General features: G+C 38.6%; 1 protein-coding gene across 1 annotated transcript in view; it reads left to right on the top strand.

Moving 5' to 3' along the window:
- The window catches only part of LOC140483392 (uncharacterized), a 35,898-nt gene continuing 24,266 nt past the window's right edge, over positions 1 to 11,632 (top strand). Inside the window, exons 1-2 of the mRNA XM_072581643.1 lie at positions 1 to 75; positions 1,682 to 1,813. Coding sequence (XP_072437744.1) covers positions 1 to 75; positions 1,682 to 1,813 — 207 coding nt within the window. The remainder of the gene's footprint in view (positions 76 to 1,681; positions 1,814 to 11,632) is intronic.

Genomic DNA, 11,632 nt, shown 5'->3' with positions numbered 1-11,632 from the left:
ATGATCAGTTTGACAGCAACGACGAAACCTTTGCATCTAGAAAAGTTTGAGGAAGATACCAAATGGTTGCAAATAGTGAGGAGAAGATATGAAGATTGCAAAACCATTTTAAAAGGTTAGGGCTAGCAATGTGGAAAAAATGAGGAGCTGATGCAGTTTAGTGTGATGTAATACGTTCTGAAAAGGTAAGAGTGAAACCAAAGAATATTCATATAGCAAGATGTGACAGAGTGAAGGAATGGAGAAGTCTAGGAGTGCAAAGTAATGGATCTTTAAAGGCAAATGTGCAGTAAACAACATAACACTAATAATATAAATGCAATTAATGCTTTTATTACATAACAGCATTGAATATAAAAACATTGAAGTCGTATTGAATGTTTTCTAAACTTGGAAGAGGCTGAAGTTGGATTGTGTACCTTTATATTCAGAATTGGAAGAGTACACTAGAATGATAGAATGAATAAGCAATTATATTTATAAGGATTTGGAAGTTTGGAGCATTTTATTGCAATAGATAGGATTAAAAGGTGTGACGAAGCTGCTGTTTTAACAAGGTTACGCTGTCCTTGGCTTTTTATTTCAGAGAGGTTGTAAATGACACAGACTCCAAAAAAATCTGGGATTGAAGAGTTTTAGTGCCAATTTGATAGGAGCTAACAGATACTGCCTCTTGCAGAAGGCTTTCATATTTAAAACAAACTTGTACAATGTGAGTTCTACCAGCTCAGATTTTCTCTGGTTTGATTTGGTTTTTAGCAGTAGTGTGGAAAAAGCTGCTGGATCCAAAGAAGCAGGTCCAGGCTGGTACTCTCTTTCTGACTTCTATCTTGTAAGAATCTGTGTTTGATTTTACCTTTTGTGCAAAGGGGTGTTTATGGGGATTGTTGCAAGTATTTTGAATAGCATAATTAAGTTGAGATGATCTGTTGGGTTTTTGAAGAGGCTAAGTTTCTCAGTATTCTGTTTTCTGTTGTTTATGTTTCATTTGGTAATCTTGTAAATAAATTCTGTTTTATATAAAACTAAGTGGTTTGATAAGCAGTATTTCTCCTGGACTATCCACTTTACACCTGCTTAAAGCAACTAGCAAAGTTAGAGTGTGGACTACCTTCTTGAAATGTTTTGAGGGGTCTAGCGTGGTCTCCATAACAGGGGCATCTAGTAAATTATGAAATTTTTGAAAATCTAGTTCAATGCTGTTTATAATATCTGGTGATACAATAGTGAGGATGAAGATTCAAACTTAACACAGTAAAAATGGAGTTGGAACATATTTTGGAAATTTATTAGAAAATAGAATACATCACATTATATGGCTATCGAGGTTCAGATTAACATAATTTAAGGGAAACTGAATTAGTATATGAAAACAATAGATAAAAAGTAACATATTCTGGTTCACTTAATGTTAAAATCAAATGTGACTCTTCTGCAGAACATTTAAAGTAAAGGGTCATATTCAACTTGAAATGTTAACCCTGTTCACAGATGCTGAAAAGCTTCCTGAGTACTTTTAGCACTTTCATTGTTACTCACAAATGGTATCCTGGACCAAGTAATGATGAATTTTACACATGCTAATGTGTAGCAGAGAGTTATTTATTCAAATATCCTCATCTTTTGAATTGAGTACAAAAATGTTCATTATATTTTATTACACGTCATTCATGATTTGTAGGTTTCTATGTATGATCAAAAACAGCTGATGGAAAGAATCTGTATACTGGAAAAAGAAACAGCACAACTGAAAACACAGCTAAAAGAAAAAGATGTAATCATAACAAATCTCACTGAACTATTGCAACATAAGGTAAATCAGGCTGAACAGCAATGTTCATCAATTCTCAGTGTGGTTTTATTCTCTGTTTGTTCAAAATAAAATATATGTTTAACATAGGAACATAAGAATACAGGGACAGAAAGGGTACATATATCACTTGAAACTGTTTTAGCTATTCATTGAAATTATGGCTTACCTGTGACCTAACTCCTTGACCTACCTTTGCCTTGTATTACTTAATCCCTTTGATAAATAAAAATCTATCAATCGCATTTTTAAAATTAATAAATAGTCTAGCATCAATTGTAATGTGAAAAAAAATTCTAAACTTCTACCACCCTCTGTATGAAAAGGTGTTTCTTATTTCACAGCTGAAAAGCTTGGCTGTTTATGTTTGGACTGCGCCACCTATTCCGAGAGTCCACAACTCGTGAAAATAGATTCCTTCTAATCTAGCCCATCTATTCCCCTTCATGCTTGAAACTTCAATCAAATTGCCCTTTAATTTTCTAAATTCCAGGGAACACAATTCTACTTGTCCTATACAACAGTGTCTACTCTTGCTGAGTAGCACATGGAGATGTATGCTGGTCATGAAAATGATACATAAAAGCAAACATTCCTTTCTTGCTTTCCTTCCTTCTTTGTCTCCATCCTTCTCCAGAACCATTCATAGTAAATGAGCACTTTAAATAGTGAATTCTATTTCAAGAGATATAAATAATTTTATTAGCTTTTTTGATTATATTCTGTACTTGTTTATGGTATTTTATGACCTTTATACTCAGATCCACGTTTTATTTTGGGCATTCTTTATTTCTAGCTTTTCAACATTTGAAAAGCGCTTTTTTTTTTATGTCCACATTAAAATACATTTGCCACTGTTTTGTTCATTAAAGTAATCTTGTCAATTTATCATTTTGCATATGAACATAGCCAATCTGCCTGTGGTCTGAGCTCTGCTTTTCTGTCTGCACCTCATGACCCTTGACTCACTTACTTACAAAATATCTATTGAACTGAGGCTTAAATAAATTTAAAGATCAGCTATCACTATCTTCTTTGATGATCCTACAAGGGGAAAAAAAGTCTCCACGTGCCTGTCTTAAAAGGAGACCTATTATTCTGAACCAATGTCCCCTGGTTTTACTCTCTCCTTCAAGAAGCATCCTCCAGGAATTCACATATCCAGTTCCTAGTTCCTTCAGGATTTCAGATGTTACAATTTCACCTCTCATTTTCCTAAACTCCAATAGGTTTAGAACACTCCTTTTAAAATATTTTTTTCATAAGCTAACCCTTTCATCCAAGGAACAAATTGAGGGAACCTTTTCCGAACTTCGAAAGCAATTATGTCTTCTTTTTCAAATAGCAAATGAAAATTGTTCACAGTACTTCAAATGTGGTCTCACTATTTCTTCATACAGCTGCAGTAAAATCTCCCTACATTTACACTTGTTTCAAGTTCTTCAGTTCCAGACTTACAAGGAACTTTATAATAGTTTCGGGAAGGACATGTAAATGTTATCCATAGACATTTCCCTATTCACTTCTTTAGTCACCTCTCAAAAAATTCAAACAGATACATCAGGCATAACCTGTCCTTGACAAATTTCTTGCTTTCGCTAATCAGCTAGAAGTTTACATGTCGTTCACTCACCATATAATATTTATTTTTAAAGCATCTTTAGTATATCAAAACACTGCAAGGTGAAAGACAGGAGTGTTATAAAACAAGATATGACTCTGAACCATATTAGGTGATACTAGGTCAGAAGCCCAAAAGCTTTGGTTAAAGACGTACGTTCTTAAAGGAAAAAGCATGAAGATGATGCAATTCTGGTCTCCTTCCTTTCGGAAGGATGTTGTGAACCTTGAAAGTGTTGAGAAAAGATTTACAAGGCTGTTGCCAGGGTTGGAGGATTTGAGCTATAGGGAGAAGTTGCATAGGTTGGGGCTCTTTTCCCTGGAGCATCGGAGGCTGAGGGATGATGTTATAGAAGTTTATAAAATCATGAGGCGCATAGATAGACAAGGTCTTTTCTTTGGGTGGGGGAGTCCAGAACTAGAGGGCATAGGTTTAGGGTGAGAGGGGAAAGATATAAAAGAGACCTAAGGGGCAACTTTTTCAGGCAGAGGGTGGTATATGGAATGAGCTGCCAGAGGAAGTGGTGGAGGCTGGTACAATTGCAACATTTAAGAGGCATCTGGATGGGTATATGAAAATGAAGGGTTTGGAGGGATATGGGCCAGGTGCTGGCGGTGGGACTAGATTGGGTTGGGATATCTGGACGGCATGGACGAGTTGGACCGAAAGGTCTGTTTCCGTGCTGTACATCTCTACGACTCTCTGTGAATGTGAGAGGTGAGAGGTAGGAAATTTCATAGATTAAGGTCTAGCCTATGAAGGCATGGCCACCAAAGATAGAGTGCATAAAATCAGAGATGCTCATGAGGTGAAAATTTAATATAGTTATCAGAATCCACCTTTTGGATGTTTTCTTCCAAATTCCAAGAGCTTTTAAAGTATTTGATGTCAGTTAACTGACAATCTCTCAGATGAATTTGCTTCTCTGGGCAGGGAATTCCACAGATTCACTTCTTCATCCAAAGAATTGTGAATCTGTGGAATTCGCTGCCCAGTGAAGCAAGTGAGGCGATCTCACTGAATGTTTTTAAGGCAAAGATAAATAGATTTTTGAAAGTAAAGGAGTTAAGGGTTTTGGTGAACGGGTGATTAAGTGGAGCTGAGTCTGCTGTAAGATTAGCCATGATTTTATTGAATGTGTACCTGGCCCAACGAGCCAGACAGCCTACTCCTTCTCCTATTTCTTATGTTTTTATATTCTCAGCAATTTGATGAATTTCTGCCCAACTATATATCTGGAGTAGCCTCAAAGCATTTGCACTCATTACAGTTAACTATAGCATAGTTACATGATTACATGTCAAAAATGTTTTCAGTCTCTTTTGTCTTTGACCACTAAGAAATAAGAGCAAGTCTAGCGATGAGACAGACTGCACGTAATAACAAGGAAAGTTGCTGACCAGAAAGCTGAATAACCAACTCAACAAGTTTATGAACAGCATACTATATTTGGATGTCAATCTTGGGAGTTAAGGAAAGAGGAAATAGATTTTCTAACTAGCTTTGTCATTTGGGTTTGGGGAAGAAAAGAAAGGATCAGCTGGACAGGAAAACAAGTGATGAAATGGTAAGGAGTGAATAATCAAAGGAATTTGCTGAATAAAGTTTGAAAAATGCAGAGGAACAGAGCAGGGCACATCTCAAAAAGAAATGGGCTGGCAAGGAAAGAGCTGAAGCAAAAAGAGGAAAAGAAAAAGAATATCAATAATGGATGACTTGTAAAATTATGAAAGTTCTTAGAAAATGAAAATACCTAAAGAGGAGAGAGACGCAGGGAAGGCAATGAGAGAGGGACCTGCCTTTGAACAGAGTACATGTGATGATTTAAATCAGCTTACCTTATCAAACTATCTCATGGCAATACTTATGTAAATTGCTGTCAGCTCAATGTGCTGCAATTAGTGCTGTCAGAATAACAGTCATATGAAAATAATGTCAAAGTTCTAGATTATATGTTGTTATTACTGTTATGAGAACTGTGGGGTGGAATTCTACAATGACTGATGGAATGGTGGTAAAGGCTCACAGGAGTGCTGAATTGTAAGGAAGGAAAGTTTCAATTTCCTGATGTTGGAATGAGTTGGATTGTATCAGTCTTAGCTTGGTGGCAGGGTGACATTCAAGATAACAAATAATGGAAATGTGATTGAAGTACATTAACATGCAATTATATTCTCATTAAAGTGCAAGCTTTCCAGTTTAACTGATACCTCCATGAATGTTAGACAAATGGTGAAGACAGACCTTCGGTCACACGCCTGGTTAAAACTGGCAGGAAAGCCAGTCCTTGAGTTGGATTTAAGTGATTTGGATCTGCTTTTTGTTCATCGGAAATGCTAATGGAGTAGGGGAGAGGAGAATGAGGAATTTCATTATGCAGGCTCTTGTTGACGAAAGGAAGAATGTTGGCTGAGAAACAGAGTAGGGTACATCTCAAAAAGAGAAGGCAAGTCATGTTTGTACAAGGGGAAGTCGAGAGTGATGGAAGGCAAATTGAAGGTGACCAATGGAAATAAAACAGAAATTGCTGGAGAAGCTCAGCTGGTCTGGCAGTGTCTGTGGAGAGAGAAACAAAGACCATAAGACCATAAGACATAGGAGTGGAAGTAAGGCCATTCGGCCCATCGAGTCCACTCCGCCATTCAATCATGGCTGATGCGCATTTCAGCTCCACTTGCCAGCGTTCTCCCCGTAGCCCTTAATTCCTCTAGACAACAAGAACCTATCAATCTCGGCCTTGAAGACATTTAGCGTCCCGGCTTCCACTGCACTCCGTGGCAATGAATTCCACAGGCCCACCACTCTCTGGCTGAAGAAATGTCTCTGCATTTCCGTTCTGAAATGACCCCCTCTAATTCTAAGGCTGTGTCCACGGGTCCTAGTCTCCTCGCCTAACAGAAACAATTTTCTAGCATCCACCTTTTCAAAGCCATGTATTATTTTGTACGTCTCTATTAGATCTCCCCTTAATCTTCTAAACTCCAACGAATACAATCCCAGTATCCTCAGCCGTTCCTCATATGCTAGACCTGTCATTCCAGGGATCATCCGTGTGAATCTCCGCTGGACACGTTCCAGTGCCAGTATGTCCTTCCTGAGGTGTGGGGACCAAAACTGGACACAGTACTCCAAATGGGGCCTAACCAGAGCTTTATAAAGTCTTAGTAGTACATCTCTGCTTTTATATTCCAACCCTCTTGAGATAAGAGACAACATTGCATTCGCTTTCTTAATCACAGACTCAACCTGCATGTTTACCTTTAGAGAATCCTCGACTAGCACTCCCAGATCCCTTTGTGCTTTGGCTTTATTAAGTTTCTCACCATTTAGAAAGTAGTCCATTCCTATATTCTTTTTGCCAAAGTGCAAGACCTCGCACTTGCTCACGTTAAATTCCATCAGCCATTTCCTGGACCACTCTCCCAACCTGTCTAGATCCTTCTGTAGCCTCCCCACTTCCTCAGTACTACCTGCCTGTCTACCTAACTTTGTATCATCGGCAAACTTCGCTAGAATGCCCCCGGTTCCCTCATCCAAATCATTAATATATAATGCGAACAGCTGTGGCCCCAGCACCGAACCCTGCGGGACACCGCTCGTCACCGGCTGCCATTCTGAAAAAGAACCTTTTATCCCAACTCTCTGCCTTCTGTTAGATAGCCAATCCTCAATCCATCCCAGCAGCTCACCTCGAACACCATGGGCCCTCACCTTGCTCAGCAGTCTCCCGTGTGGCACCTTATCAAAGGCCTTTTGAAAGTCCAGATAGACCACATCCACTGGGTTCCCCTGGTCTAACCTACTTGTTACCTCTTCAAAAAATTCCAACAGGTTTGTCAGGCATGACCTCCCTTTACTAAAAAGTTAACATTTCATGTTGAATATGACATCTTTGGAAGATGTACTGAACTTGAAATGCTAATTTTGTTTCTTTCTCTGTTGCTGTTATCTCTTTCAGTCTTTATTTCAGTTCTCCAATATCTGCATATTTTAGTGACTGACAAAAAGTGGGATAGAGGTAAGGGTGGGTAGGAGATTGTTGTGTGATACAGGACAGCTCGTGCATGATGAAATAAAGGCCAAATGTGATGGAAAGAGTTTCAAGGCTGATACAAGTTGAGACGGTAGTCAATAGGTTGATGGTTGTATAAACAATGTGTAGTGACATTGCAGCATTATGAGTGTGTAATGGTAGGATCAGCAAAAGATGCCCAAAGTGTTCAGCAGGTTATGCAGTATTTGTGAAGAGAAACAAAGTTTCAGATTGAGATAATCTGTGCATTTATCATTAATGACAGATTGGCCAACATCCTGTCCATTCCAGGTGCATAATTGGCTAAACTTTTGCAATGTCTGTCCATTATATAATTGCATACAGAAAGTATTTCCTGCTGGGAACAGCAAGTCCACCCACTTCTGGATATATTGGCAGGACCTGCATCTGGTGCATTAAATTCTACCTTTGATGTTTATTGTTGTGTCGTGAAGGACCTACTACTTGTGTGATTTGACTGTTGACTCAGATGCTTTGAGGAATTGTTTAATTAAGTGTTATTTTGCAAATTTTATAACATGGCATACCTAAACTTCCAGAATGCCTCTGAAAATGTCCTCTCAATGGATTACTACATCAACTTAAATGTGTGAGAATTGTTTCTGGATATTAAAATATCTAACAAATAGGAAGTGTGCACTTGTTAAAGAATTAATGTAAATGATGGGGATTAGAAAATAAAGGGTTTCAGGAATTGTAGCTGAGTTAGTAGTGCTTATAGTTCACAGCAATTACTTGGATTTAGAAACTCGACTTGCACTTGATATTAGATTGAGGGAAATACAAGTAAATCTAATGAAGCAGCGAAGGACTGAAAAAAAAGGAGCGAGATAAAGTTTGTAAATGGGCACAATAACAAAAGATGAAATTATACACACAAAGCAAAATAACAATGGACAACATCCTGAACTAATCAAAGAAGAAATTGAAAAGTGCAGAATATATACAAAGGGAAAGGGGTAAGCCAGATGTTATGGTACAGATCAGCAACAAAACCATAGAAGGCAAGTGTTGAGGCCTTAAGGTCAGACTTTAAGAACCAAAGGAAGAAGTTAAAAAAACGCTCTCAGAGGTAGTAATCCCTGAATTATTGGTAGTGCCACATGTCAGTGAGAGTAGAAATAGGAAGAAGGGGAGAATCAATGCATAGCTTGAGGCCTGGTGCAAGAGGGCAGACTTCAGCTTTTTGGAGCATTGGGGCGATTTCTCAGACAGAAAGCACTTGTTCAATAGGAACACACTGACCCTCAACAGAATTGAGACTAATGTCCTCAGGGGAATTTCAGTTTTGTGTTTGGAAAGGGTTTAGACTAAATTTGCATGGAGGTGGGCGACAGCTTTTATAACGTAAAAAGAGGCATAATGTACATAAAACCATGTCAGAAAGAAGTAGTATGATTTTAGATAGCAGAAAAAGAAAGATCATGTTTGTTTATCATTCATATAAATGATTTGGATGAGAATATAGAAAGCATGGTTAGTATGTTTATGAATGACGCCAAAATTGGTCACCTAATAGACAGTGAAGAAGATTTTCTAAGATTACAAAGGGGTGTTGATCAAATGGGTCAATGGAATGAAAAATGACAGAGTTCAGTTTGGATAAATGCAAGGTATTGCATTTTGGTACAACAAACAGAGGCAGAACTTATGCAATTAATGGTAAAGCTTTGGGTTGTGTTGTAAAACAGAGGGACTGAAGAGAGTTCAGAGAAATAATTCTCTTAAGTTTGCATCCCATGTAGACAAGGTGGTTAAAAATGTGTTTAACACACTTGCCTTCATTACTCAGTCCCTTGAGTATAGCAGTTTTGGAAGTCATGTTGAGATCATGCAGGACATTGGTGAGCCTTCGCCTGGCATACTGTGTCCAGCTCTGGTTGCCATATTATACGAAGGATATTATTAAGCCGGAGAAGGTTCAGAAGAGATTTACCAGAATATTGTGGGTAAGAAAGGTTTGAGTTATAAGGAGAGGCTGGGTAGAGTCATAGAATCATAGAGATGCATAGCATGGAAACAGACCCTTCGGTCCAACTCATCCATGCTGACCAGTTATCCCAACCCAATCTAGTCCCACCTGCCAGCACCCACCCCATTTTCCCTCCAAACCCTTTCTATTCATACACCCCCCATCCAAAGTTGTAATTGTACCAGCCTCCACCACTTCTTCTGGCAGCTCATTCCAAACATGCACCACTCTCTGCGTGAAAAAGTTGCCCCTTTGGTCTCTTTTATATCTTTCCCCTCTCACCCTAAACCTATACCCTCTAGTTCTGGACTCCCCCACTCCAGGGAAAATACCTTATCTATTTACCCTATCCATGTCCCTCATGATTTTATAAACCTCTATAAGGTCACCCCTCCAATGCTCCAGGGAAAACAGCCCCAGCCTTTTCAACCTCTCCCTATAGCTCAAATCCTCCAACCCTGGCAACATCCTTGTAAATCTTATCTGAACCCTTTCAAGTTTCACAACATCTTTCCGATAGGAAGGAAACCAGAATTGCACGCAATATTCCAAAAGTGGCCTAACCAATGTTCTGTACAGCCGCAACATGACCTTCGAACTCCTGTACTCAATAGGCTGGGACTTTTTTCACTGAGTGTAAGACGTTGAGAGGGACCTTATAAAGGTTTATAAAATCATGAGGGCTATAAATAAGGTTAATGGTATGTGTGTTTTCCTTAAGGGTGGTATTTCAAGATGTGAGGGGCAAATATTTTACACAGAGAACAGTTCGCAATTAGAATGAACTTCCAGAGGAATGATGGATGTGGGCTCAGATACAATGTTTAAAAGGTATGTAGCTAAGTACGTGAATAGGAAAAGTTTGTATAGGGTTAGGAGCAGGCAGGTGGGACTAGTTTAGTTTGGCATTATATTGTCATGGACTGGTTGGACTGAAAGGTCAGTTTCCATGCTGTGTGACTGTATGACAGGTGTAGAATGCATGTACGTATGGTCACAAAGTATAGTAATTAGGATTATTGAGTGACAATATACATATAACTGTTATGACAATAATGGAAAGTTATGTAAAAGTCGTACAGCTGAGGTTGCAGAAGTATACCATTTCCTTTCTTTTTCCAATCTTCCAGTGATCATATAAAACTTGCAGTTTATCAAATGTATGACCAATTATATAGATTTTGGACTAGATGTAGAAACAATTTAGCTAGGTTTCTTCCATCAATTGAATTATTTATTATATATTAAAGTTACTGAACTGAAACAAACTTGCAAAGATAATTGCCAAAAAAAAAGGTTTGGACCGTGTAAAGATAAACAACACATATTCTAACATCCCAAACTTAACATGAGGCAAATATAGGTAAGAGACAATCAATGGTGGAACACCTTACACAACACGTCAGATAGCAACTGTGATCAGGCAAATCCCGTGTATTTTTCAGCAACCCCATAGATACTATTGGCATAGTTAGCAACCAAATCTCACTTAAAGTTCACAAGGGATCACAATTCTTCACTTTCAATGACTTGGCCTTGAAACTCTCTCAAAACGTGCTCTGTCATGCACTGTCTTAATGACACTCAAGGTGTGTAGTCTGCTTTTCTTTCTTAGGACTATGTTCCCTTCGATTCTTGAGAATTGCACACCAGTACTTAAGCATAGATACAACTTTAGCTATTCACCAACTTCACTGAATAAGTACAACCCCTGGATTTTTCATGAGCTCTAATCTTGCTCATTTGCACAAAACAAATACTGCTTGTGAATTTTCAACCCCTATTCTCTGCTGCACTGAACTATTTGTGGCCCAGAGCCTTTTCTGAACTCCAAGGTTCCCTGGAATTCCCTGAGCTGTCACTACAATGTTATTCCTCTGATCTAGCCCCAACTACTCTGAACCCATGTGGTGCAGTTGCCTTTTGAAACATAAGTAACAGCAGCACTGACTAACAGAGAGTCTGCTTCTCTCTGTTCCTCTTCCTCATTACTTCCAGCCTTACTGTCTATTTCCTTTGAAATCTTCTTCAGTGATCCCTGAACTGTCCTGACTGACCTATTGAAGTTTTTGGAAAAGAGTCCACCTCTAATTCCACGCAGAATTAAATGGAATACTTTGAACTCCCTTGGAACTGTCTATACACGTTAATGTTCACAAAGTGCTGGCTCTTGTG

The sequence above is a fragment of the Chiloscyllium punctatum genome, chromosome 11 (genome assembly GCF_047496795.1).
Source record: "Chiloscyllium punctatum isolate Juve2018m chromosome 11, sChiPun1.3, whole genome shotgun sequence".
NCBI classification, from domain to species: domain Eukaryota; kingdom Metazoa; phylum Chordata; class Chondrichthyes; order Orectolobiformes; family Hemiscylliidae; genus Chiloscyllium; species Chiloscyllium punctatum.
This window is presented reverse-complemented; position numbering and strand designations above follow the sequence as displayed.